The following is a 26,954-nucleotide window of genomic DNA, read 5'->3' on the forward strand; positions in this document are numbered from 1 at the left end:
TGCGATCTTAGGGCAGGAAGTCCCCGCTCCCTGCAAGGAGTGGTGGCCTTCCTGTCTATGACGTCCGCATACTGCGGTAGGGTCTACGCCGTCGCCCAATTACTTAAATTGTCTTGCAAGGCGGGACAGTGATACTGCGTTGTGCTCCATACGGCCCATACTTGACGGCCTAACTTCCCTGTGAAGAGCACGCCTACGGCGTACCGTGCTGCTGATGTGCAGTCGGTTCGCTGCAAAGAAGCAAACGAAGATATGCGGTACGCCTTCTGCCGTTATAATTCGAACCCTTCAATCCGGGCGTTACCGGCGGCGCGACGGCGTACGACCCTGCAAGCCGCTTGGTGCATGGACGTACTACCGCCTCTTCGACGTCTCCGACCCCAAAATCAACAGTGGAATAACCAAACGACCCTATGGATCGACTCCTCCGAGCCGGACCATCTGATCGACCTCGGAACGCCTAGTAGCTAGGGGGAGAGATCGTATGTATAGTTGCTATGACTTGTGTATCCTTGTTGGCAATGCACCGTCAAATCACACTCTCACGTTCTGCTCCTCGGCCCTCAACATTTGCTCGCAGTCCACTAGGACTCCGAAGGTGCCTGTATAGGGACAGCTTTAGCTATGTCCATCAGCGCCTATGGTTATCGGTACGTTCGATCGCGCCGAATTCGACAGCACTCGCCCCGCACTCGGACGCTGTCCTCGCCCGGTCTCGCGAGATCGCGACATCCCGCCACCCTTTTCGAGGAAAGTGTCGAGCGCACCCGGCTGGTGCGTTCTTCCGGATTGTGCTCACTTGACCGCCAATTTCTCGCGCTGTCGCGACACTCACCACTTAAGGGGCATGATTGCGTGATTTGGGAGCACGCCATGCTCGCTCGCGCCGCGGGCGCTGCGGGTCTTATAGCAGCTGCCCATCGCGGCAAGCCCGACAGACATTCTGCTTTCACCCCCGCCCGTTGTCGCCCATGTCTGCCGAACGCTTCTACAAGTGAGTAAGCGCGATGTGGGACGCTGGAGGGACGGGAGGGCGCTTTACTCACGATTTGCCGGTCCGGTCTGTAGGGCGCCTGAGTTCGAGACTCTCCAGCTCCATGCTGGTCAAGAGCCCGATTCCGCTACGAACGCGCGGGCACCGCCGATCTACGCGACCACAAGTTTCGTGTTCAACGACTCGCAGCATGGTGCCGATCTGTTTGGATTGAGGTTAGTGATTTCCGTGCCTGGTCCGAGATGTCAGGAGTACTCACGATGTTTTGTACAGGGCATTGGGAAACATCTACTCGCGTATCGGGAACCCGACAGTTGTTAGTAAACTATGCCCAATGTTTGACGTTTAGGTGTCATACTGACTCCTTGTGTAGGATGTCTTCGAAAAGCGCATCGCCGCATTGGAAGGGGGAGCAGCTGCTGTTGCAGCTTCCAGCGGCCAGTCCGCGCAGTTCATGGCGATCGCGGCCATTGCCAAGGCTGGCGACAACATCATCTCTACGTGAGCAGATTGCTATTCTTCTGGGTGAAATGGAGCTGTACTCACCTTGCATCGTGTTTCGTTCAGATCATATCTGTACGGTGGAGTGAGCATAACGAGATGTCCTATCAGTAAAGCGATTTTCTGACCTCCAGTCTGGACAGACGTACAACCAGTTCAAAGGTATATCTCTCATCAACCTTCGGCTTAGGGTGGTTTGGCTAACTTCTCGCAGTATTCTTGAAGCGTTTCGGCATTGCCGTCAAGTTCGTTCATAGCGACGACCCTGCGGAATTCGCCGCCGCCATCGACGATAAGACGAAAGCCATCTACGTAGAGAGCATTGGCAACCCCAAGTACAACGTCGCTCCTCTCCCTGAGCTCTCGAAAGTCGCGCATGACCACGGTGTCCCCTTGATCGTCGACAACACCTTCGGCATGGGAGGTGAGTCGGGGGTGAATGCGACGTGGAAGTGCATGGGCTAACTTAGCACAGGATACCTCGTCCGCCCCATCGAGCACGGCGCAGATATCGTCGTACACAGCGCGACGAAGTGGATTGGCGGCCACGGAACGACCATTGGCGGTATCGTCATCGACAGCGGTAAGCTTCCACTCCACGACATGTGCGTCGTCTCCCCTGACGAGCCTTCTCCGTCCATAGGCAAGTTTGACTGGGCGAAGTCAGGCCGTTTCCCCGACTTCACCGAGCCCTCTGAGGGCTACCACGGGCTCAAGTTCAGCGAGACGTTCGGCGCAGTCGCGTTCGCCGTCAAGACCCGCGTCGAGGTCCTGCGCGACCTCGGTTCCGCGCTGAACCCCTTCGGCGCCTTCCTCCTCCTCCAGGGCCTCGAGACGCTCAGCCTGCGCGCACAGCGGCATTCGGACAACGCGCTCCTTCTCGCGCAGTGGCTCGAGCAGCACGACAAGGTCTCGTGGGTGTCGTACCTCGGCCTCGAGTCGCACTCGTACCACAAGGAGGGCCTCCGGCTGCTCCGCCCCGGGGCGTTCGGCGGCATGCTGAGCTTCGGCGTTAAGGGCGACGCGAAGATTGGCAGCCAGGTCGTGGACAGGCTACGACTCGCGAGCAACCTGGCGAACGTCGGCGACGCGAAGACGCTCGTCATTCACCCCGCGTCGACGACGCACCAGCAGCTCACGGACGAGGAACAACTCGCGTCGGGTGTGACGCCCGACCTCATCCGGGTGCGTACCTTTGCTATGGTCTTGATGTGTATGTCGACTGACTTGTTGATTGTAGGTGTCGGTTGGCATTGAGAACATCGCCGATATCATCGCCGACTTTGAGAACGCGCTGAAGGCGGTGCCCTGAGGGGAGGTGTTGTGTTGATAGGAAACTGAGAACGTAAACATGTATGTGTAATATACCTGCTCAATTGTGAAGTCTACTGGGGTTCCATCAAACGTTTTGTGGGATAGTCTTGGAGCTCGGGGGAGTCGCCCTGCCTGAAGAGGTTAGCTGAAGTGACAGAAGCGCCCAAGTCGTCTCTTGACCTCCGACTACCACGACGATAGCGACACTACTTATACATTCTCACCTCCGCAGGCTGCCAAGGGTGGATATTGGTCGGGTCCTGTGGCTGATCCTTCGTCTTCTATGTTCACGTTCTGAATGAACGTCCCACGTAGTCGCGCTCGTGGCAAAGGATTGCCAATCCTTCGACCTTCTTTCACCCAGGGCCTGAGCGCTCTGGGCGGTTGTGAATCTTGCCACATATCCGGGTTCCAATGTGCCGTTTTCATGAGCGTAGAGCACCTCAAAGGATTACACGCGACCCTCCTTTACAGGCGCACAAGCAAGTAAACTGGGTGAGCAGATATCTTTATCTGACATACATGTCTGCTGACGGCGGTTTAGAAGGTGGCGCGGATATGCGTGCGTGATAGTATGGCGCGCCGGCCTCGCCAAAGGCAGCGCCAAGAAAGCTACTGGACCTCCGGCTCTATCCAACTCACTCCTCTGTGAACTATATGCGCTAACATTAGCCTGAACTCTCAGACTGCCCGCTTCCAGCCAGGGATAATGTGTGCTCGCGAGCTCCGCCGTCATGCTCAGGTGCTCATACTGACGCCTGCGGGTGAATAAGCCACTTCATCGAGGAACGCTCGTTCGTCGGCAGCGGACGACGCGCCCCCCGGATGATAGGCATTCCGAACGGAAGCCCTTACGCGATCGGGGTCAAGTGAGTTTGCACCCTGCGCCGCTTCGTCTCATAGCTCGCACTAACCACGTTCTGGGGATGCTCGCCAGTAGGAATCAATGGAGAACGACAAGGTTCGAACGGATCGCCCATTAGCCAACAGAAGCCGGTTCAGCTGCGCGTTGTCTCGTAAAGGTCGGCAAGGAGGAGGTGACTCGCCTACCGACAAGCCACATCGGTGAGAGAACCTTGTTGTCGACGTGCTATCGGCTCGGCCTTGTACGTATCCTGTGGGATACGCAGCCCGGCATGGCATGATACCCCGTGAATGGCACCAGAGTGCTTCCACGTAGTGTACAGAGCGGCGCCCTGGTGGCTTTAAGTAGCAGCTGCAGCGGTAGCATCTCCCATTCCCCACACTCTCCCATACCTCGCACTCGGACGCCCCGACAACATGATTCCCCCGAAGCCCGTGAACAACTTCTACAGGTACCTTCCCTGATCCTCTATCTCCACCCAATGCCCTGACCTTCGATTATCAGGGAGCCTGACTTCGACACAATCCAGCTCCATGCCGGATACGAGCCCGACATCGCGACGAATGCGCGCGCGCCCCCTATCTATGCCAGCACAAGCTTTGTCTTCAACGACTCTAAGGTTTAGTTCTCACGGCGAACACTGCATGGCCCATACTAACCCTCTGCCGTAGCATGGCGCGGACCTGTTTGGGCTGAGGTTGGTCATCAGTTCCTCGCTGCTGCTTTCATCGTTGACGGTAACATGCGCATAGGACGGCAGGCAACATCTACGGCCGCATGGGCAATCCGACGGTCGTGAGTACGCTCTTGCGAACTTACATCTGAGCGCCCCTCTTACCGGGTGTGTTAGGGCGTCTTCGAGAGGCGAATGGCCGCGCTCGAGGGCGGGGTTGCTGCGGTCGCGACGGCGAGCGGCCATGCTGCGCAGTTCATGGCCATCTCTTGTATCGCGGGGGCCGGCGATAACCTTGTCACTTCGTAAGTCCTCGAAAATCTCATGCGCATACCGCGGCACTTACAGCCCTGGGAATAGATCGTACTTGTATGGCGGGGTAAGCTTCTTATTACAGCGAAGGGATAACGACTAAGCCTCTGACAACCTATACGATAGACGTACAACCAGTTCAAGGGTGAGGGACACACCGAACACCTTCTATATGTCTCCGCATTACTGACGTAACTTTCAGTATTCATGAAAAAGTTCAACATCACTATGAAGTTTGTGCAGAGTGAGGACCCGCGCGACTTTGCCGCCGCCATCGACGAGAAGACGAAGGGAATCTATGTCGAGAGCATCGGCAACCCCAAGAACACCGTCGCACCGTTGCCCGAGCTTGCCAAAGTATGTCTCCGACATGTGCCATCCGCGGACACATTTGTGCTGATCTTGAGACAGGTCGCCCACGACCACGGTATCCCTCTGTTGGTGGACAACACGTTTGGCATGGGAGGTATGGTGCCAGTGTCATATAGATTGGCATGGGATCGCTGATGCCTAGGGTGCCAGGATACCTCGTCCGTCCCCTCGAGCTCGGCGCCGACATCGTCACGCACAGCGCGACGAAATGGATCGGCGGGCACGGCACCGTCCTGGGAGGTGTCGTGATCGACGGCGGTGCGTCGTTTTCCCATCCCTCTCACCTATCCCGCTTTAAACGCGCCCCTGCAGGCAAGTTCGACTGGGCGAAATCGGGCAAGTTCCCGGACTTCACCGAGCCCGCGGAGGGCTACCATGGGATGCGGTTCACGGAGACATTCGGCGACGCTGTGTTCGCGGTCAAGTGCCGCCTCGACGTGCAGCGCGACCTCGGGCCTTGCATGGACCCCTTCCCTGCGTTCCTGCTCCTCATGGGCATCGAGACGCTCAGTCTCCGTGCGCAGCGGCACTCGGACAACGCACTCGCGCTCGCACAGTACGTCGACTCTTCGCTATTCGCCCCTGGTAAAGAGTGGCGATTGACATATCGCGGTCAGATGGCTCTCGAAGCACCCGAAGGTCGCGTGGGTGTCCTACCTGGGACTTCCGTCGCACCCGTCACACAAGGAGGCGCTGCGGCTGCTCGCACGCAAGAACGCGTTCGGGGGCATGCTCAACTTTGGTATCAAGGGCGACGGGAAGGTCGGCAGCGCGGTCGTCGACGCACTAAAGCTCGCGAGCAACCTCGCCAACGTCGGTGCGCACTCGTCGTTTCGGAGTATGTGGTGTTTAGGGCGCGCAATACTGACATTGAGGGATGTACGCAGGTGACGCGAAGACACTCGTCATCCACTCGGCGTCGACGACGCACCAGCAGTTGACCGCGGAGGAGCAGATCGCGTCGGGGGTCACCCCCGATTTGATTCGGGTGAGTCCACATGCTATGCGCCGCGAGTGCAACTGAGCTGACGTTGTACCCTTGTGATGTAGGTCTCTGTCGGCATCGAGAGCATCGACGATATCATCGCCGACTTCGAGAACGCGCTCAAGATGGTTCCCTGAACGAACTCTTGAGGAGCTGAAAGTCGGAAGATGTCGACAGGATTCGACAATCTCATGGAGTGCGAGGATGTGTATTGCATATACTGGAAACGTGTACCATAGTATGGCAAGCGACGTTTGATGCGCAGGCCCTCTGTAGAATGTTGAGCTGGATCGATACCGAGACACTGTGCAAAACGGGATCTCGCTCACCATCCTTCGCTAAACGGCGCGCACACATACCATATCCGATGAGCCTGCGGTAGCCGGCTGCCTGATCGCCAGCCACGGTAAGCCATGCGCGCGAAGGACGACTCGTCCGAGTCTGCGCTGTGTCGGACGTATGTGGCCCACAGGAGGACTGGCGAGAGGGGAGGAGAGCACGATACATGTGGCTCGGGACAAGCTGCCAAAATTAACGGCGCGTTCGTGGGCAAACGACCTTGGGCTCGAGCTCTCCGCGACGCACCGTGCTCTCATGACAGTCCTGCGTGTCGGCTGTGTAGATCATGTGTTCAAGGTTGGTCCGGGGGACGGTTGTTGATACGGTGCATAGACGGGCGAGAGAAACGAATATTGATACATCGGAAATGCGGTAGCATGATATATAGATACAATGTTACAATGCGGGTCTATTCTACGGGACAAGCGGCGGTGCGAGGCGTTCGCAACCATGGGGGGGGGTCTTCGCGGACGTGCGGGGAGTGATAATGTGCGGCGTGCGTTGATATAACGATATAAAGGAAAGATTAGATGCGCATGAACAGGATGCGCACGTTGGTCGAGTACTGGAACGCCGTTACACTAACGCAGATGCGAAGTGCTTCATGTTGGCTCTCCGAGGCGTCCTGGGATTTGCGCCCGGAACGATGTTCCAGAGGGGATACACGTCCCCGTACTCCTCTTCGTCCTCGTCCTCGTAAGGCCCCGCGGCCGCCGTTTTCGCCAATCTCCGACGCTTGCAAGTGGCGGTACTCGCGCCGCGCCGGGGACCGACCTCGTAATTGGGTTTGAAGTCCGGAGGCACGTTGTCGCCGTCGGCCCTGTCCGTCTCGGCCCTCCAATCGTCGGAATATATCGCATCGTGCAGAGCGCGGAGCATGTGGGCGTGGGTTGCAACCTTCAGCGCGTTCTCTTCCTCTTCTGCGGTCGGCTCCCGCGCAACCTTCACGATCGCTTTGTCGGGGATCACAGCTGCAGGAGCCAACGCCGTCATATCGTAGTAGGTGTATTCTTCCGGCTTCGAGCGTCGTGGAGACCGAGGGGAAGGAGAGGTGATAGATATCGATGGCGGCGTTGAGGGTGTGGGGGGCGGGGCGTGCTCGGCACGGTAGGCCTCCACTATGTAATGGGCCTGGAACCACCCCAACGCTTGAGTGAAGAACGTATCCAACGGCGAGCTAAAGCGAAGGCGTCGAGATACGAACTTCTCGGATGTCTCCACGATATCACCACTGCTGATCGCCGCTTCCTTTTTGAGCCCGCATTTGTATGTGCCCTCGCAGACAGTGTAGGTGTCGAAGAACTGCTCGATGAAGGACCCAGCGTCGATGCAATTTGACTTGAGGTAGCGGACGGAGTTGTAGAGCAAAACGTAGAAGAAGGATTCCAGCTCATCGGGAGTCCCAATGATCTTGGAGTGGTCAGATAGCGCCGCGGCGGACATGAATTGCCAGGTGCCCTGTAGATAACACCAAATATTAGCGTATATTTAGCGGCACAGCAGCGGTCGGACATACCGTACGCTCAGGCTGCCTCGCACGCGAGAGTGAGGGTTTCTCATAGATCGGCTTGGACATCTCCCAGTCTGCCAGAAGGCCAAACCACTTCACGAACTTTCGGCCCTTTCTCTGGTCGAACATTGCCTTGGGGAGTATGAGAATGTTTCCTCCACTGATGTCACGGTGGATGATCTTGGCTTTCGTCGTCGCCTGGTAATGAGCTGGAAGGTCTGTCAGTATAACGGTACCGCATGAAATGAGTTGTGTGCTCACCCATGACGCAGTCAAAGATTATCGAAAGCAGTTGTTGTCCATCCTTGAACGTCGTCAGGTCCATAGCGACCTCCTTGACGACGAGGCGATAGTGCATATGCCGCCGAAGGGGGCACTCTTCCGGTAAGGTTGCGCTCTCTTCCTCATCTTCTATTTCGGATCGGCTGCGCTTGACGGCTGTTCTATGTGATGACGGTCGTATGTGGCTTGCTGGCATACACGGGGAGGAAGGAGCGGATGACACAGAGGAAGTAGCTGGTGATGCCGGGCAAATAACCGGTGGATCGAGAGGAGCGGAAGAAGGGAGCGCGGAAGACGGCTGCGTGGTAGTTTCGGGATCCTTCTTCTTGGGCCAGTAGTCTGGTGTCTTTGTGGATTGCTCGAGGATGTCACCGTGGCAGATAAGTGTTGGCACATTGCAAACCCCCTCCTTGTTCAGCGTCTCCAGCACAGAACCTTCCATCTCGACCAAGTCGTAGTGTGCCCGCCAAGCGTCCTTGAGCCACACGAAGCGCCCGTTTTGACAATCGAGTGCGACGTAGCCACGCGTGCCCCGGCCAGCCATGCCCGCCGCTTGGAAGGCCGGCTTACCCACAAGGAACGACCGGATCCCCGAACCATCTGGGACATCGAGACGATAGCGAGGCCACCTTCGGTCCAACGAGCGGCAGAACGCTTCACGGACGTACCGGAACTCCTGGTCATGCTGAGGTAGTCCGTCAATGTCACGTTCCTTGTGATTGAAGTCCGTTGCGTTGGGACGGCCAGCGACGTCCATCTTCTCGTAATCGGCGTCGCCAGGGCGAATGCGGATGGCGGTCGGATCCATTCCGAGCTGCTCGTCGGTGAGATGAGCCATGTGCCATAGCATCTCGCAGAGGAGATCGGGATGCTCGAAGTAGTCCGTCGCTCGCGTGACGATTGCGCCAGATCGGTCCCAACGAATAAAGCGGAAATGTCGACCAATGATGATGAGCATGTAGAGGGCGGTGCGATGTTGATATTCGAAGACCTTCTCGGCGTATGTGATGAGCTGTCCGCGGACCTTCTTGCGGTCGAGGGCATCTGCGTCGACCTTGCCATCGGTCCTGTCGTCAAACGGATCGTTCTTGGTGTTGTGGGATTTGAATTCGACCGAAACGGCTTGTTCAGCCCAGTTCGGCCTGTCAACACTGCTGTTGACAGGGAGACGACCGGCTCGGAAGAACGAGGCATCAATCTTCTGTTTTGACTCTTCACCCATGTCTGGCTTGTTCTTGGACTCCGCTAGCTTGAAACCGGGAGCGAGGTTAAGGAGATTGACTGCCATAATCTGACAACGAAGTTGTGGTTTGCGAACGAAGACACATAATGGTGCAACTCACAAACTTGTCCGCGACCTGCGCCTCAGTCATCGTCTTCGCGCCCTCTACGTCCTTGAATACGTTGTAGTCATAGTGGCGACGTTCATCGTTATTGGAGTGGAAAAACTCCTTGAGAAACTCTTCCGGTTCCAACCTGACCGCCTTGTGTGCCATGTCTTCCACGACGGCTGCACGATACTGGGAGAGGTTTTCGTGTTCTGCGGCGAGAGATCCTGCGCCGCGTTCGCTGCCGTGTGTCACTCTGTAAGCGGCGGCTGCTACCGGGGTGGATTTGGCTTTGGGGTCATACATGTCAGAGAGTACTATGTGGATAGTGAGAAAGAGAGAAGACGAACGATAGGAGGATGCTTGGTTGGCGGAGTTTTATATGAGTTCGAGTGTGGCCCAACAACAGTGGGTGGGACGATGGGGAGAGGGTAGGATGAAAAGCAATCTCGGTCTGCAATGGTTTTCAGATCAATGGGCGACGCGTCACCGGACCATCTGAATCACTCACAAAAGTGTCTGACAATGGGACGCGTAGACAGGTAGGAACTCCGAACAAAGAGTGCGGATGGTGGTGGCTAGGGTTGAAGACGAGAGTTGCCCAATTGGGCGAAGGAACGCATGGCGGCGTTTGCCGAAGCTACGCAAACGCCCGTACTCAAGCCAAGATCCCACTTCGTCCATGGCTGCGTCTCTCGCCTCTGCTACTGCGCCGAGCCTGGTTGGTACAATGACATGCATTCAACACTGCTCGATCCACTGAGTGATGAAACATCAGGGAAGGCCCGATAGAAACTCACCGCGGCAGGCGCTCGTACTCGACCGACTCAAATACTCCTAGAAATTCCGGACACTGTCTCGAAACAGGCAGGCAGCCTGACACGGCCTAGGATACAGCACTAAGATACAAGATTGACAAGCCTAAGTAGTGGTCACAACGATATGGCCAGCGCGTTTCCAACTCCACTTGCGACCTACTTCGACGGAACCCGGGCAGCTGAGCAGGAAGTCCACCTCGGGCTGGCCGGGATAGAACCATGTCGCCGTCGCCTGAAAACATACCCACCATGAGTCCTCCCTTACCATGCCGATGCTCCGGCGCGCTCACAGTCATGGCATAGACTGGCATAGAAGGTGATCAAACTCATGCCCTGGATAAACAGATCGCAAACGCGATGTGAGCTACAAGCGCGAACCGCATTGAATCAGCAGGACGTACATCTGCAAAATCCGTCTTCCCATCGGCCGTCACGTAGTTGACCAGGAAGCACGACCCCAGGAGCAGCGCAACCTCGAAGTAGTCTGCCCGGCAACCCATCAGCCCTCTCGCACACTGACACAATAACGCGGCCCATGGGCACGTACCGAACAGCAAGTAGAACGTCTTTATCGTCCACTACGCGAACAGTGCGAACAGCGGCATCCACCAGAGTGTGAGCTGGATGCTGAGGTCGATTGGCCACCTGGTGAGCGCACATTGTTAATACAGATGCCGGTGACCTTTCTTACGCTGCTGGAATCGTCTGCAGGTGTTCGCCTGTGCCCATTCACTCCCGAAAAGTAATGGTTAAGGAATTAGGTAACGGCCCCTCTGGCACGATCTAGGGTTTAGTATGTCAGTCCTACACGAACTGCGGCCCCACGCAAAATAATGATACGACTCACTACTGTCTGCAATCATGCACGTCTCCTAACATGACACACTAGGAGGCACAGCTGCGATGAAATGACTTCGGGCTGTTTTTCCGGCAAGTGGATTCGAGGATCGAACGTTCACTTGGTTTCCGGGAGTCGCTGCGATTCCTCGAAACAGGAAGTGCAGGTGGCGCTGCTTCCTGGTGGATCCCAATGTGGTGGCTGGGTAAATGGGCAATGCCTGGATGGCTCAGTTGGTTAGAGCGCAGGTCTCATATTTACATATGACCATCCCCGTGATGGGTAATCCTGAGGTCATGAGTTCGATCCTCATTCCGGGCAGCTTTTTGTTTTTCTCTTACCCCCCACGGGGTAAGAATGTACGTGCTCTGGTTTAAAAGATGTAGAGCTCATTCCATCTGTCAACTACGAACACCATTACACTAAATGAGTATGTTATAATCATGAGGTTATACTATTGGACTGGTGGATGCGGTAGTTCATCGCGACCAGGATGCAAACTCAATCCCCTTTGGCCAAGCCCAACACTCGTCGTCCCAACGCCTCAACTTCCCGTTGAATGACCGCAGTGACCGCACTCCGCACTCGCGCAATCTCTTCCGCCAGCACCGGATCGCCGATCTCTCTATGTTCGGCCATGCCCTCCATCGCATGAGACACAGGCTGGGCCAGCCATCCCTGCTCTGCCACTGCTCCGCTTAGACCCTCTTCCCGCGGCCGCGACGGGTCCGAAAGACCCCCGTGCGTGCTGTTGGGAGCTTCCGGTAACTGCTTTTCGCGCACGAGCTTGTCCAACGCCTCTTGGAGGTCCTGGACAGGGACAGGTTCGCCGAATGTGACGCTGAGCTCGGCTCCGGGTTTAGGAAGGAACTTGTACGGAAACGAGCGACCTTCTGGCATCAACTTGTCGAAACCTGGTACATACGGGATATGTCAGGTGCTGCGCCTCTCAGGAAAGGCTCTCGGACGCACCGGTCAACCACATTGGAATGATTATTGGCGGCTGTTGCGCTTCCATCACGATACGACCGCTGTAAGGTATGATGAACATGGTTGCCGCAACTACGAAAAGCAAATGACACGCACATTCCCCACTTGAACCTCAATAGACGGGCGGCGTTCGGACTTGCCGGGTCGCTGGACTCCTGATTGACTTTGCCCTCAGAGAATAGATGTATCTGTCCGCCGTTGCTGTCAGCCCATACGCTAGCAGATTGACAACGGCGGCAACTGTACCCAGTCTCCTCGGTTCAGCTTCTGAATGGCGGTGTCTATGGCGGGCTGGAAAATGCCCTTGCCACGGAAGGTCTCGATAACTTGGCCGTACCGAAAGAACGTGGAGAAGACACTATCTGGCGAGGGGAAACCAGTTCCATCGTAGATTGAGTATTCCACTCTTTGTGTATCATTGACCCGACGCGTGTGCACTTACGGATTTGTGAACATTATGTCCGAGGCGCCGAGCGTCCACCTAATCCTGCGCGAGTCGCGATAGAAGCGTGTAGGGAGAACACCCCATGCGACAGGATCGTCCAGTCTGGACAATGGTTTGGTTTACGCGTCTGTGGACGAGGTGTAGGGGGGAACTTACGTGGATATATGGTTGGACACTGCAGAGCGGGCACAGTCAGGTGTATACGAATCGAGACGCGGCGCGTGCTTACTCACTCGTGACGATCCCACGTCCTTTATTGCGCTCGTCGCTCTCCAAGGCTCTCAGGAGATTGTCCATCCCCTTCACGGTGACCGAAGAGCAAAACCCGCCTCTCATGAGCGCTTTGCTGCCGAGTCCGACGATACTAAGTGTGAGTTTTGACAGGAAGCCCGCCATTTTCCGGGTCGACTACGCTCCTCGGAGCAGGATTAGTAAGTCTATACAGCAGCGCAGCAGAAAGGTACAAGTGAGAGCAGTGATGCAGCCGCCGAGCGCAGTACGAGAAAGATGGTGGGCGGAGGAGAAGTGGCAGGACTCGGAGAAGTAGCCAAGCCGCGCGCGCAGCGGAAGCGCCCGCTTTTCTCCTTCAAACCACCACCTGCTGAGTCGTGGACATCCCTTCGGCACTCTCGTTTACGACGGTGTTCGTGAACGGTTTTTACGGATCTTGAAAGTACGAGTTCCCGCGTTTAGTGTGCCTGATAGGACCTGATGTCTTCAGCAGCGACCCGGAGGCGCGGGCTGACGGAGACGGAACGAGTTTCGCGAAGTGGGTACTTTTGCACAGAAGGTGAGTGTAACTACGGCCTTTACAGTGGCTGTAAGTATCTCACATGACATTATCGTATAGGAAACTGGCAGAATTGGAATGGCGACCATGCAGCCTCTCAGACGGGTCGTCGCAGCATTCCTTGCGGCGGTCGGACGGTTAGACAAGTCACTCTCGCCCAGTGATACCCTCAACCGTTTCCGACAACATAAATGGACTCCCGGCGACGCTATCTATATATTCCATATCACCCTCGCCACCTTCTGGCTCTTCGTCATGGGGGCCCCCATCCTCCTCAAGCTCGCGATACCCATACTCTACGTCACCGCGCTCCTTATACCCTTCACGTCGCAGTTCTTCCTCCCCGCCGGACCCATCTTCCTCTACCTGCTCAGCTTCTTCTCGTCAAAATACATCCCGAAGGAGTACCGCCCGACGCCGTCTGTGGTGCTACTGCCGACGCTCGAGTCCGTGTTGTATGGCGCCAACGTCTCGGACATCCTGACACGCTTTACGCATCCAATCCTGGACCTCCTCGCGTGGGTTCCATATGGCGTCGGGCACTACATTATCCCGTTTATTGTCGCCGCCTTCATCTGGCTCTTCCGTCCCAAGGAAGCGCTCCACTTCTGGGCTAGCGCGTTCGGCTACATGAACCTGACGGGTGTGCTCATCCAGCTCGTGTTTCCCTGCGCCGCGCCGTGGTACGAGCTCATCTACGGCCTCACCCCCGCGGACTACACCATTCGCGGCTCGCCCGGCGGCCTCGCGCGGATCGACAGGCTCTTCCACTCGAACGGCTACACCGCGGCGTTCTCCAACTCACCCCTCGTTTTCGGCGCGTTCCCCTCGCTGCATGCAGGCGCGGCCACGATGGAAGCGCTCTTCATCTCGCACTTCTTTCCGCAGACGACCAAATATGTGTTCAGCTATGCGGCGGTGCTGTATTGGGCGACGATGTACCTGACGCATCACTACCTCGTGGACGTCGTCGGTGGCTCCTGCCTCGCCGTGGCGTTCTTCTACCTCATGCTTCCCGAGGAGCTGAAGGGCGCGAACGCAACGGCTCCACCGGGTGGTCTCAACACTGCGTCGTACCGGAGCAAGTACGAGGTGTACGACCTGGAGGAGCCACGCGGGCGAGGCCGGGGCTCGGCGCTCATGCGGGACGCGGAGGCATACGACCTCGAGGAGCTCTCGGACCGAGAGTCGGATGAGGAGATGGACATCACGTTCCGGTCGCCCGTCGTGCCCGACCAGCCCGCGTCCGCGGTGCCGCTGATCAAGTCTGCAAACGGGCGCGCGTCCCCCGTGAAGAAGAGCCACCGGCATACGGCGAGCATCGCGAGCCTGATTCGCTCGGAGGATCGCGGCGAGGAGGGGTGGAGCCCGATCGGGGGCTCGTTCGCGTTCCCGCCGCCGACGCCGACAAGGGCACAGGCGGCGACGGAGGAGGGCAAGGGTGCGCGGGCCTCATAGGACTAGGTGGGACATGCGCTCTGTACATTCCTTTGGTTAATACACTTCTAGTCACTCTACCGGGCTTTCTTTCCTAATGTATCTATCATTTGGAGCATAGAGCTAGGTGCTCGTGTCTTTCTCACCGATTCTGACTCTGCAATTGGTGCCCTGCCATGGTATGTCTGGTGGGTGTGCGCAGCGTGACACGCTCTCTTTCAGCTAGTTCATGTCCTATCTTTTCCCGTTGTCTCCCTTCTTCGTTCGCACTCATACTATGTGCTCAGACGGCCGAGGCTGCTGCACCCTCCCAACCCCCACTTTCCTACTCATGTCTGCTGATACCCCGCCTACTTTCCCGTAGACGCCTGCACCGTATTGCCTCTTCAAATGTTCAACGTTCAAGGGCGACGAGGGCACTGATAAAAATGATACACAGAAAAGAAAAATGTTCACGAACGGTAGGTCATCCAGTGCCCCTTTGTGTAATCGAAACCCTCCAGACATTGCTGATGTTGCACAAGAAATCTGTGGGTGAACCAGCGCTTGGCAGCGTTCGTTCCTTCGGTGGAACGTATATTTGTGATTACAATGGTCCCAGGGGGCTTGTCATGTAATTACACAAACACGTCGGTGACACGAAGGTCTCGAGTTGAATCTCAAGGCTCTCGCTACTGTACGTTAGTGCTTACCAGGGTTGAAAGGTCACCTACACCGCGCAGGAAATGCATTTACGCACGTCGTGTGGGGCTCGAGGGGCCCGTACCAAACTGCAGTGGCTCAGCCGTTCGGACCCCTAATACCCACTAAAACCTCGCTATTTCTAACCCAGTCTTGCGGTAAGTCTTTCGGAGATCGAATCACAGGTAGCCACATTAGTTCAATCCCCTTTGCGGACACCTTCGTACCGCCTAGCCAAGGTACCGCTGTTCTCCTATCTAGAGTCAGTCTTCCATTCATTGTCGCCGTCCATCTGTTCTGTACTTCCCGTTCGCTGAAGCACGCTCCTTCATTCTGTATTACTCTCTCACATCTCAACTTCCAGACGAGGTAAGCTGCTTCAGTGCACAGCGTCGTCCACAGCCTCTCCGTGTATGGGAGTCTCGTTCCGTGCTCACTCTCGAAAATCAGGCACGCTGCTCCGAGGACCGTTCCCCACGACTGCTCGTGCCATTTCTGGCCCGTCCCTTCCCAGAGGTCGCAGAGGTTCTTCCAGATGACTCTTGCTTCGGTCGAGTCGCAACGGAAGAGTATGTGGTCCATTGTTTCCGTCTCATCGCACAGTTTACATATCGCTCTCTCCCTCAGCTCATCACCCATGTTCGGTCTCTGCCAGTGGTGCCCAACCATGAACGCATCATGGATTGTCTTCCACATGAATTGCGCACACTCTCGCGACACCTCTGTCTTCCTTAGTGACGTCCAAATGCTATCCGTCTTCGGTGCTCTCCCCGTAGCTGCCAGTAGCTCGTCTTGTATGCGCTTCAAGTTGAGCTGCGTCGCTCGCCTCGGTTTTAGGGCCGCCGCCTTCCGCTTACGGATCGCTTTGTACGCTAGCTTTTGCGTCATTGCAGATAGTTTCGCACCGGTCAGTCGCAGGCACGGCACCACACTCAGTTCTCGCGACAGGTCGTCCTCGGCCTCCTTCCCCGCACCCGCCGCTGCAAGTCTGTCCGCCGCCTCATTCCCCACATGTCCGCTATGGCCTTTGACCCATTTGAACGCCGTATGGGCCTTTCTCTCTCTGATTGCCGCAATTGCTGCCATCGTAAGTGGCCCGTTCTTACTTGCAATGAATCCCTCGTCTTCGAACCTGACTCTCCTCTTCGTCAGTGCTTCCATGACGGTCTTGGAGTCAGTTACTTGTCGCATCGGTTGATCAAGCTCAATCGTTCTCGCCGCCAGCAGCGTTGCCATTGTTTCTCCTGTCTGGTTCGTCTGGGGGAGAGAAGTCGGTAGTCGTACGGCTTTGTTCCTCTCATCGTCTCGTCCGACAAAGACCCCCGCGCCCGCTACCGCGGTTAGCTCTCCATTTCGGTCGCACGCTCCGTCTGTCGCGACCTCCACCAGTTCCGGGCCGTCCCGGGGTACTTCCATGCTGAGTCTGCCGTTGAACACTCCTTCTGGGCCTGTAAAGATTCTGAAAGTATCGCCAATCCTCCCGTAGGTGGTGACTCGCCTGTCAAAAAGCGTCTCGTCACTCATGCTTTCTCTTGCAGCTTCCATTTCCTTCTCCTCGTAGTCCTCCGGGTGCACACCGCGTGGATCCCACTTCCCAGGGAGGAGATCAAGTATTGCCTTCGCGCGCACGTAGCATCGGTGCGGGTACGCACACCCATTTTGAACGATCGCTTGCTCGCAGCATTCGCACACGCACCCTCGTCGTCCCTCGTGTCTTTCGTCCCGCAGTGCATTCGCGAGCTCCTCGCAGTGTCCTACCGTTACTAGTTTGTGGTTCACTTTCAGGCACCTCGTTACCGCTGATGCGATGGAGAGCTTCTTCATCTCTTTCACGTCCGCTTGTCCATGCCCCCAGATCGGCATCTCCCTCATGATTCCTCTTGAGAAAGCACGGCCTTCCTGTCTGAGTCCGTATTTCTTCGCCACTCTGACTATTGCTTTTAGTTCATCCGGGAGTGCTCTCATGTTCGGCGACCAGTGCTGATAGAAGGGGCCAGCGCGGAGCGTGCTCTCTTTCGGGACCGCGCTCGAGGACGCATAGTGCGTGAAGATGTTGTCTGCAACGTACGCCCACAGCGGCCTCTCGCTCCCCGAGCTCAAGTACAGTTTGAGCCACATTACATCTATCGCCTCGTTCCGCGCTTCAACGTCAAGTACACCCAACCCTCCTTCTTCAACTGGTAGGTACAAGTGTTCCATTGCAACGGGAACGTGCTTCTTCCCGTCCCATATGTGCGATCTGATCATTTTCATCAGTTTCTTCGTTACCGTCGCCGGCATTCTTTGGACGTTCGCTAGAAATTGCGACATCCCCCCCACCATCATCTGCGTAGTGTGTCGTTTCCCTATCACTGTCGAGGGGCTCAGACTCCATCGCTCCAGTACGCCTTCCATCTTCTTGATTTTCGGGTCCCATATCTTACTTTGTTCCGCTTCATTTCCAAAGTACGCTCCTAGTATTCTTACTGCCTCTCCTTCCTCGGCTAAGTGGACACCTGCCGGGTAGTTTCCCCATGCGCCCGTCTCTTTGTAGGTGTCAATTACTCTCTTCCTATACTCCTTTGTCCCAATGGGAATTATTTCCGTCTTCCGCAGGTTGAACTTTGCCTTGGCTGCCGAACACCAGGTGTCCAGCACCCTTTGCAGGATCCCAAAATCATCCTCTTCCGCCAGGTACACCGTCGTATCGTCCGCAAATAACGTCGCTTTCAGGACTTCAAGGGATTTCGGTATGTTGAATCCTCGGATCTGCGAGCCGCGGATCATGGCTGATAGCGGTTCTATCGCCAGGTCGAACAGGAGGCATGACAGCGGGTCACCCTGTCTAACCCCTCTATAGATTCTGTACGTTGCGCTCGTTACGCCGTTTACCGCCACCGACGTGATCGCATTTGCATACAGTGATTTAACGATGTTCGTGAAGGATTCTGGTACCTTCATTCTCCCCAGCACTGCCCACAGATAGTCGTGTGCGACTTTATCGTAGGCTTTCTCCTGGTCTAACACTACGATTGCTCCATTTTCCTCCTTCGCCTCCGCCCAGGACATCATCAGACGGGCCAGCTGTGTATGGTTGTGGATCCTTCTCCCAGGTACGAAGCCCGCCTGCGCCGGGTGAACGAGATCTTGTGCGACGTCCGCCAGTCTGATGGCCAGGATTTTGCTTAGGAGCTTATAATCCGTGTTCAAGAGCGTTATTGGCCGGTAGTTGACGACCTTAGTGCGTTCCCCTTTTTCCTTGTAGATCGGGCATACCCATCCTTCCACAAAGGCCGTTCCCTCCACGACACCGTGTTCCTGGATGTCTTGGAAGGCTGCTAGCAGTATATGGAGGACATCCATCGGATTCCTGTGCTCATGTCTCGAGTCTTCCACGTAGCGCGCATGCATCGTTTTCCAGACTTCGTACTGGATTCCATCCAGGCCCGGCGCCGTGCCAGTCTTCGCGAACTTGAGTGCCAGCTCGCAGTCGCTGCGGTCTATCCCAGCACCTACTTTCTCTGCTTGTTCGTCGGTCAGAGAGGTTTCCAGACTGTTTAAGGCCATTTCGATGTCGTGTTCCCGTTGTTCCTCCGAGGTTACATCTTCCCCATCCGCTTGGACGCTGTCGTAGTGCCTTCTGGCCATTTCTGCCATTTTCACCGAGTCTTGTTCGTATACTTTTTCACCCTCTCTCGTTCTCTCTCCTTCTCTTTCAAAGGCGGGGATGAGTTCGCGCGGCGCCTGTGCCCTATGTAGCCTTGTCCAGTACTTCGTTGGGGATTCACCCCATACCCTGTGCTTCGCTCTTGCTTTACTCTGCGTTTGCTTCGTCCGCCTGGCTTTAAGCTCGCGTAGTTGGCTTACGAGCTTCTCATACTCCTTTGTTTCTTCGCTCGTCATCTCGCCGTCAGCCCCCTGCAGCTGCTGGATTCTTTCTTCCCGTTCCCGGATCTCTTGTCCGAGTTTCGGTACTATTCTCTTCTCACGTTCTCGGGCTTCGCTCATCCATTCTTTCTTCAGGTTGCTCAGTACTGTTTGCGGATTGCGTTCGTGAGTTCTCCCCATCTGTTGTATGTTCTTGAGTTCTCTGATGGCGCTGTGGCCACTTTCCTTCATCTTCTTCGCCAGGGTCTTGTCTTTCAGGAGGTGCAACGGGAAGAGGGGCCTCCCTTTCCCTACCTCCGGCTCGTTCGGTGCCGTTAGGAGGACAGACACCATACTATGGTCCGTTTTCACTCCCACTGGTACGCTTGCCCACTCTCTAGCCCATCTCATCAGGTCTGCTGTAACGTATATCCTATCTAGCCTCGACATCTGGACTCTGTCCCCGCATTTTCTCTGGAACGTGTAGTCTCTTCCACTCGGGTACGTCGCTCTCCATCCATCGCGCTCCATTAGTCCTAGTGCACACTTGAGGTTGTCCAGCTCGTCGACTGAGGCATCTCTTGCCGCCTCTGCCACCGGAATCCTGTCTATCTGGTCTTCTACATTGTTGAAGTCTCCCGCCATTAGGTGCGGTTTCGGGACTTCCGGATTGTTTTCGTAGAAGTCTCTCAGCTTTACAAAGAAGGCCTTCCTCTCCGCAACCCCATCTGACGTCAGCGCGTACACACACAAGATCTGCCTTACTTCCCCGCCTCTCCATGGCATCGTCAGTTGTAGCGCCCTTCCCGGTACGATTTCTCTGCACGTTGTGTTGTCCGCGCTGACTATCTTCTTGTTCAGGACGATTGCAACGCCTTCCTTTTGTGTCGGAGCCTCTGGGTGGGCCGACGCAAAGATCTTGACCCGGCCCGCAAACATTCTCTGGAGGTCTAACCGTCGCTCGTTCGTCAAGTGCGCTTCCTGTATTAGCAGTATCCCTATCCTATGCTCGCCCATCATTCTATACATCCCACCCCACTTGTTGTCTGGATGGTCTCTTACTAGCGACCCGAATCCATTCACGTTCAGTGTTGCCACTCTGATCGCGGTCTTTTGTGCCATGCGTTCTTTCTTCTTCTTCCTCCTCCCCCCAGGTCCCGTTCTCTCTCTCCCTTCTTCCTGCCGTTGTTCTCTGTCTTGCCTGTCTCGCTCCTCGCCCCGCCCACCGCCATGCGTCTCTCCTCCCCTGCTTGTACTCGGTGAGAGATTCGCACTGGCGCTGCCGCCGTTCTCAGATGGGCTCTCATCGAGGGCCGGGTTGGCAGGAGGGCCCCTTCCCTCTCCTTCTCGTCTGAGGCGCGTTCCAGAGTGTGCGTTTAATTCCGGGTGTGGTGGTAGTTGTTGTTGGGTTTGGGTGTTCGTGGTTGGTGAAGTCCCGCGTAGCTCAACCACGCTATCGCAGCAAGGAGGCATATCCCGGCCTCCGTCAGTCGACTATGCATCGTGAGTTGATCCCGCATCCGGCCGCGTTCTCTCGTCACTGCTTCAGCCTCTCGGCACGGCACGTCGAGGCCTGAAAAGGCCACCGTTGGTGATGAGACGCAAGTGCTTTCCTGTCCTTTCGGCAGTAAATTTGGGCACTTACGGACCCCCTTCAGCAGCCCGCCTGGTTCCGGTGTACAGGTTTGTAGGCTACCTCCAGTTTCCGGCGAATCGCAGTGGGTCACGCCTGCGTTCGTCAAGAAGGTATAGCATTCCGTCATCGCTCGACACTCGTTACATCACGCTCGCTCCATGCACCCCGCCTCTCCCGACTCGCTTAACTCCACGCCCCAGCCTTCCTCGCCGTTCAAGATGTAGGTATACTGTCCTTTACCGCCTCGGCGGACGCGTCGCTTGCCCGGCACCCATCCCTTGGCCCCCTTGGCCACTCATGGCTCTGGGCGGGCCCCCTTGGTTCCAGTTGCCCTGGAACTGGGTTCCGAAGGGCGGCCCCTCCCCTCTGTTCCACCTGTTGTCGATCTGGTTCCTGCGCGGAGGGCCGGATGGCCCGTACTGCCCACCCCCAAGGCGCCTGTTGTCCTGGTGACGTACTCCTCCTTGGGCCTTTGCCGCTGCTGCTTCTGCCCTCGCCTTTGCCTTCAGCTTCTTCTCCACCATCCTCCTCTCGATGCTCTCTGTCCTCTTCCTCCACTCCGTGATGTTCCTGTACCGACACTCGTCCTCTACATGGTCGACGCCATGGCACTCTGCGCAACGCACCGGTCCTCGCAGAGTCAGCGGTCGACCGGACGCCTCCGGGAGAGGGAATTTCAGGAGGCTCTGGTGCCACTCGTCCCACTTGAGGCCATTGTCTGTGGGCTGGTCGATGTAGAGGTGCGCAATGAGCGGTGATCCTCCGTCGCTGCGGTCCTTTCTGACTAGCTTGACTGCCACCGTGCCGATGATGTGGAGGGTCGCGGTCATGCCGTGCATATGGCTGAGCCTCGGGTTCTCCTTGACGAGGTTCAGGATCGAGGTAAACAGCGTCTCTTTCTTGAGGTGCTTCTTTATGACGTTCGCAGCCGCGTTCTCTCCGTTCTGCATGAAGCCGTCCAGCGCGCCGACGTACTTGGGGACCTCCATGTCGCCTTTGAAGGCCCAGAACGCCACTTCCTCCGTGCAGATCGCATAGAGCTCGACGAAGACTTCGACGGCCAGCGGCGGCGCCCCCGACACTAGGAACACCGTCGAGTAGTCGTTGTTCTTCTCGTCCGAGTCTTCGTTCTCGGCAGCGATCCTTCGCGGCGGTGGGACTGCCAGCGTGTACTCGCTATGTCCGAACGTCCCCTGTAGTACGTGCTCCAGCTTAGCCGCGAACCTTGCTACTGTGTCGTTGTCTAGGTCGCCGGGCCGTGCCATCTCGATGAGCATCTTGCCGTCGTCGTCGGCTGCCAGCCATTCCTCGTAGGCGGCACTCTGCAGGTGATGGACTCTGTCGTACGCCCCTCTCGTGTGGATCGCGGGCCATCCTTCCTGCGGCTCCGTCAGGGCACCTAGTTCTCGGAGCGCCCTCCTGTATCCTTCCTTCTCGTCCTCGCGCCGCACTCTCTCCTCCTCCTCCTCGTCCTTCATCCTCACGTCCATCCTGTTCCTCCACACCGCTTCCAGCACCTCGACAGGGATGTGGCCAGGAAGCCCGGCCACGCTGCACGTCCCCATCGGGTCTTCCGAGCCCCGTCGGAGCGATCCTACCAGGTCCACCTCCATCTCGTCCCCCGCGTCCTCCGACCTGACCTCACTCGGCAGTCTGTGGCGAGCGATCGCCGCCGCTTCTCCGGCCTGCAGTCTGGTTCTCGGGTCCTGAGTGCGCTGGTCCAGTGCCGCTTCTCCCGCTCCTACGGCGTGGTGCACGGTGCCTGACGATCCCGGCCTCGCTTCCGTGTGGCTCGCCCGCGCCCGCTCCGCTTGTGCCGGTCGCTCTTCCGCCTTCGCCGCGCTCGGAATTGGGTGGGGAGGCTGTCCCAGCGCCTGCTCCCCCTCGACTCGTAGCGGACGCCTCGACGGCTCGCCTTGCAGGGCCCTGTTCAGCTGCGGGCGCAGCTCCTGTCCTGCCGCCCTCGCCGTGGGCTCCGCGGCCGCCTTTTGCTGATCGAGTATCACTCCCCACGCGACTTCGACCGAGATGCCCGCCTTCTCCGCCAGTTCTTCCGCGAGCGCGAGCAGCTTTGCCTTGACTTGATTGATCGTGATCGCGACCTTCGTCGTCTGGTTGGGGTGCTGCCCCTGCGGTTGCGGCAGTTGCTGCTGCTGTGGGTGCGGCTGCTGCTGGTGCAGTTGCACCTGCTGCTCCGCCTGCTGCTGCGGGATCTGCTGCTGCTGGTTGTGCTCTGCCTGCTGGTTCACGCGCGGCATGAGCGGCGCCTGGGGCATCATCTGCTGTTGTTGGGGCAGCGGCGCCTGGTGGTAGTGCGTCGGTTGCTGCGGGGGGAGCTGCGCCAGGTACGGCGGTGGCGGCGGGACGTTCGCGCTCGCGTTGCTCGCTGCCACCCCCTCCATCCCCGTCGCACCCGGTCCTGCTTGCATCGCACTGGCCCCTTCGTTCACCCGCTCTTCCGGGGAGTAGTGGACACGCAGCCTCTTGTTCGGGCGCGTCTTTTGTGGGCTCGGCGGGCCTTCCTTCGACAGGCGGTCGAGGATGCCCATGTCGTTCAACCCCTCCTGACATTCCTTTAGCTCATCTGCTCGTCTCAACCTTCTCTCGCACTCACAGCGTCCTCCTTCTGCGGAGTGCTCTCGCTGACTATGTCCTCCCAGCTCGTGATCCCAGTAGCGTATGCCTCATCTTTACACATCGAGTTGTTTCTGACTTCGTACGGGTCGTCCTCGTGCTCCTGCTCGGCAGCCGCAAGGTCCTCAAGGTCCTGTACGAGCTTCTCTGAGGACGATGTCGACGGCCTCCGCCTCTCCCAGGGGGTCGGCGTCGAGTCGCCCGGTCCCCTCTCCTCATCTTCGGAGTCTTCCTCCTCGTCGGCCACCGTCGAGGGCCCTCCGCGGATGGTGAATGGTTGTAACTCACTCAGCATTCTCCTCGGCCTTCCTTCGCTCTGCACCTGCCTCGGTGCACTGAATACATCGTCCTCGTACTCCTGTCCGTCGCCCCCTCTGCCGTTCGCCGTTGTCGCTCGCCCAACGGTCTTCGTCCTTTTCTTGTCCGCCGGCGGGACCGTTCTTGTCGCCATATCGAACACCCGCCTTGGCTGTGTCAGCGGCGGTGGTGGTGGGGTTGGGGAGTTCTCTGGGGCAGTACGGTCATCCATAGCTATTGTCTTGTTAGAGACGAGTTCACCAGTGGTTGCCAGTTTTATAATATAATAGCCCACCAACGTGGTACTAGCATTGTGTATTTGGTGATCACCTTTTTTAATGTCTATCAGGTGGGCCACCATTATATAATCCAAGGCCACCCATTGTAAAATAGACTGGGCCTCCCTTGTCAATGCCTGTTAATTTTATCCTGCCCATTTGGGCTTCCCTGTTGACTTCTGTCAATCCCTGTTAATACCTGTCAATGAGGCTAGGCTGCTTGTAGGTCCCTGTTTACCGCTCTTTGGGCGCTTTTTAGGCTTCCAAATAGGGCAGGCATACCAAATGGCCGCACCTGGGCGCTTTTTTGGATATCCCAATATGGTAGGTGCCTACTACCTCCTCCTGGGCCACCCCTGGGGGCCCACTTTGGGCACTTAAAAGGTCCTCTGGTGGTGCAATCAATTCCTAGTGTATATGTTGTGATGTTCAGCTTTCTATATGCTCTCTTATGACCTAAATGAGAGGCAAATGCACTCAGAAGAGCGAATCCAGGGCAGGGGTCATCAGGGCAGGGTTGATGCATAGGGGCTCTAATGGGCTCCTCTGCATAGATTGTCAGGGCAGTAGTCCTGTTTAGAAGCTGTACTTTAGGCCTGCTAGAGACAACTTGTTTCATGATAACAGCTGCATGGGCCATAGAGATATTACCCTTCGCATTTTCGCCAAAAGCTGTCATTTTCTTTCCCCCATATCTTGGCATCCAAAGTGGATATGAACTATCCCTTTACGGTATTCACTTCAAATTATCACAGGCTTCATAATGAACCCACTCTCATGAGATTCTGACCAGATTAACCTCGACCCTCCTCCTCCCCCCCTCTCAAAAGAATGCCATCCAGATCCTTCAGTTCTTCATGGATGCTACTGAAACAATTTTCATTATGTACTACATACATATACACATATATTTTGAGCTTCCCTGGTTTCAGTATAACCTTCCCCCTCTGGGACCTTCTATTGCACATTTCATGCACTCCCAGCATGTTTGGGTTCTATAACTCTATTCCTTATAGATATGACTACCAAAATTGCTCCATATGGAACCAGCGCATACTGAATTCCGTACACATGCTCAGAATCTTTATCGCATCCACAGATCCTCTAGGGTATCCTTATCAGTTGGCTACAGTATACTCACTTCTGATGAATTGTGAATGCATGATATATTAATCAGAGTACATAGTGACATAGCAGTGGTATATAGGAGCCTGATGCAAAAGAAAGTAGAAATTTCCATGAGGAACTGACAGAGTAGTGGCCAGAACACCCCAGAAGTGCCTCTGATGCACTATATGCAGGATACATGGATCCAGCACTGCATGCTGTGCTGGGCAGCACAAACCACCATTTGATGTATTTCCTGCATATCTCTGTTTATTTACACTCAAATGACATGATTGTTTTTGCATTATGGAGCTAGGATACAGGACTACAATCTATCAACTTTCTATGCCACGTAATGGAGCCCTGTTAATTCTACAGAGCATATGCCATGGATTACTGATAAGGATACCCCAAAGGATCCAAGCCTCTGATAAAATTTTGAGAAGCGGGAATACATTTATGCACACCATGGCTATGTACGTAGCGAGTTTGGTGGTCATAGCCTCAAAAGGTAGATTTATAGGCCACAAACATGCTGGGAGTGCATGAAATGTGCAATAGAGAATACCAGAGGAAGAAGGACATACAAAACCCAGAGAAGCTCAGAATATATATGTATGGGTATATAGTACATGATGCATATATTTTCAGGGGAATATGACAAGAACTGAAGTCACTAGAGGGTATTCTTTTGTAAGTGGGGCAGGAGGAGGGCCAAAGTGAAAATGGTCAGAAAACTATGTATATATGCTCATTTGAAAGGGCCATTGAACCTCATCAGAACGCAACTTGGGGATCATTTATAGCGGCTATCAGTGCCAAGATATGGCAGGAACAAAATGACCACTTTTTGCCAAAATGCGAAGTGTCATATCTCTATGACCCATGCAGCTATCATCACGAAACAAGCTGTCCATAGCAGGCCTAAAATATAGCTTTCCTATGGTATCATTGCCATGGAGGTTTTCCAACAGGAACCCATTATATACCCCATGCATCCACCCTGCCCTGCTGACCCCTGGCATGCATTCGCATTTATGGGGGCATTTACGCCCCATATATGCGGTTAATTGGCACATAGACAGCACATAATAACTACACATCTATAGCACATTAATCTATACAGCAGAGTGCCCATTAGATGCCCAAAGTGGGCCCCCAGGGGTGGCCCAGGAGGAGGTAGTAGGCACCTACCATATTGGGATATCCAAAAAAGCGCCCAGGTGCGGCCATTTGGTATGCCTGCCCTATTTGGAAGCCTAAAAAGCGCCCAAAGAGCGGTAAACAGGGACCTACAAGCAGCCTAGCCTCATTGACAGGTATTAACAGGGATTGACAGAAGTCAACAGGGAAGCCCAAATGGGCAGGATAAAATTAACAGGCATTGACAGAGGAGGCCCAGTCTATTTTACAATGGGTGGCCTTGGATTATATAATGGTGGCCCACCTGATAGACATTAAAAAAGGTGATCACCAAATACACAATGCTAGTACCACGTTGGTGGGCTATTATATTATAAAACTGGCAACCACTGGTGACGAGTTCGGTGTGGGTTGGGTTGGACTCGGGAGGTGGTGGAATGGCGAGAGGGTGCCATTCGGCGCTCTCGCCACTTTTGGCTCTCCCATCTCGGTCCTTTCATTCTCGGGTTATCCAGCTCGTCAGTTTATCCCTCTCCTCG

General features: G+C 55.9%; 10 protein-coding genes and 1 non-coding gene across 11 annotated transcripts; 4 read left to right on the forward strand and 7 right to left on the reverse strand.

Moving 5' to 3' along the window:
• The first annotated feature begins 912 nt into the window (after positions 1-912).
• TRAVEDRAFT_61195 (O-acetylhomoserine ami) lies at positions 913-2,859 on the forward strand. Its single transcript, XM_008046282.1, has 10 exons — positions 913-994; positions 1,069-1,209; positions 1,268-1,310; positions 1,368-1,495; positions 1,562-1,580; positions 1,639-1,657; positions 1,710-1,919; positions 1,971-2,078; positions 2,139-2,680; positions 2,736-2,859. The coding sequence occupies exons 1-10, from the start codon at positions 972-974 to the stop codon at positions 2,805-2,807; spliced, it is 1,305 nt and encodes a 434-aa protein (XP_008044473.1). The 5' UTR covers positions 913-971; the 3' UTR covers positions 2,808-2,859.
• Positions 2,860-4,090: 1,231 nt separating this feature from the next.
• Positions 4,091-6,153, forward strand: TRAVEDRAFT_24316 (O-acetylhomoserine ami; the record flags this gene model as incomplete). The annotated part of the gene is made up of 14 exons (XM_008045811.1): positions 4,091-4,125; positions 4,179-4,293; positions 4,346-4,371; positions 4,427-4,469; positions 4,525-4,652; positions 4,708-4,726; positions 4,786-4,804; positions 4,862-5,016; positions 5,071-5,125; positions 5,182-5,289; positions 5,344-5,587; positions 5,649-5,848; positions 5,919-6,019; positions 6,082-6,153. 14 exons carry the CDS (start codon positions 4,091-4,093, stop codon positions 6,151-6,153), a joined length of 1,320 nt encoding a protein of 439 aa, XP_008044002.1.
• Positions 6,154-7,642: 1,489 nt separating this feature from the next.
• On the reverse strand, positions 7,643-8,072 carry TRAVEDRAFT_88303 (uncharacterized protein; the record flags this gene model as incomplete). The annotated part of the gene is made up of 2 exons (XM_008046283.1): positions 7,643-7,813; positions 7,872-8,072. Coding segments are annotated over 2 exons (372 nt in total), but the record flags the coding sequence as incomplete, so codon positions are not given.
• Positions 8,073-8,124: 52 nt separating this feature from the next.
• Positions 8,125-8,754, reverse strand: TRAVEDRAFT_86725 (uncharacterized protein; the record flags this gene model as incomplete). Its single annotated transcript, XM_008046284.1, has 2 exons — positions 8,125-8,260; positions 8,444-8,754. Coding segments are annotated over 2 exons (447 nt in total), but the record flags the coding sequence as incomplete, so codon positions are not given.
• A 2,595-nt stretch (positions 8,755-11,349) lies between these two features.
• Positions 11,350-11,452, forward strand: TRAVEDRAFT_t223. Its single transcript has one exon. It is a non-coding gene; the product is annotated as a tRNA-Met (tRNA).
• A 180-nt stretch (positions 11,453-11,632) lies between these two features.
• TRAVEDRAFT_135270 (acyltransferase-domain-containing protein) lies at positions 11,633-12,962 on the reverse strand (the record flags this gene model as incomplete). The annotated part of the gene is made up of 8 exons (XM_008046285.1): positions 11,633-11,727; positions 11,869-12,045; positions 12,104-12,162; positions 12,218-12,309; positions 12,368-12,479; positions 12,564-12,668; positions 12,723-12,741; positions 12,800-12,962. The coding sequence occupies 8 exons, from the start codon at positions 12,960-12,962 to the stop codon at positions 11,633-11,635; spliced, it is 822 nt and encodes a 273-aa protein (XP_008044476.1).
• Positions 12,963-13,144: 182 nt separating this feature from the next.
• On the forward strand, positions 13,145-15,170 carry TRAVEDRAFT_31948 (PAP2-domain-containing protein). The gene is made up of 3 exons (XM_008045865.1): positions 13,145-13,239; positions 13,291-13,356; positions 13,417-15,170. Exon 3 carries the CDS (start codon positions 13,435-13,437, stop codon positions 14,812-14,814), a length of 1,380 nt encoding a protein of 459 aa, XP_008044056.1. The 5' UTR covers positions 13,145-13,239; positions 13,291-13,356; positions 13,417-13,434; the 3' UTR covers positions 14,815-15,170.
• A 403-nt stretch (positions 15,171-15,573) lies between these two features.
• TRAVEDRAFT_135249 (uncharacterized protein) lies at positions 15,574-16,710 on the reverse strand (the record flags this gene model as incomplete). Its single annotated transcript, XM_008046286.1, has 1 exon — positions 15,574-16,710. The coding sequence occupies one exon, from the start codon at positions 16,708-16,710 to the stop codon at positions 15,574-15,576; it is 1,137 nt and encodes a 378-aa protein (XP_008044477.1).
• A 104-nt stretch (positions 16,711-16,814) lies between these two features.
• TRAVEDRAFT_40509 (uncharacterized protein) lies at positions 16,815-18,240 on the reverse strand (the record flags this gene model as incomplete). The annotated part of the gene is made up of 2 exons (XM_008045895.1): positions 16,815-16,922; positions 17,539-18,240. 2 exons carry the CDS (start codon positions 18,238-18,240, stop codon positions 16,815-16,817), a joined length of 810 nt encoding a protein of 269 aa, XP_008044086.1.
• A 1,176-nt stretch (positions 18,241-19,416) lies between these two features.
• Positions 19,417-20,259, reverse strand: TRAVEDRAFT_134901 (uncharacterized protein; the record flags this gene model as incomplete). The annotated part of the gene is made up of 1 exon (XM_008046287.1): positions 19,417-20,259. A coding segment is annotated over one exon (843 nt), but the record flags the coding sequence as incomplete, so codon positions are not given.
• A 933-nt stretch (positions 20,260-21,192) lies between these two features.
• Positions 21,193-24,119, reverse strand: TRAVEDRAFT_53385 (uncharacterized protein; the record flags this gene model as incomplete). The annotated part of the gene is made up of 2 exons (XM_008046288.1): positions 21,193-23,520; positions 23,571-24,119. The coding sequence occupies 2 exons, from the start codon at positions 24,117-24,119 to the stop codon at positions 21,193-21,195; spliced, it is 2,877 nt and encodes a 958-aa protein (XP_008044479.1).
• Positions 24,120-26,954: the final 2,835 nt, after the last annotated feature.

Source organism: Trametes versicolor, assembly GCF_000271585.1.
Source record: "Trametes versicolor FP-101664 SS1 unplaced genomic scaffold TRAVEscaffold_13, whole genome shotgun sequence".
NCBI classification, from domain to species: Eukaryota; Fungi; Basidiomycota; class Agaricomycetes; order Polyporales; family Polyporaceae; genus Trametes; species Trametes versicolor.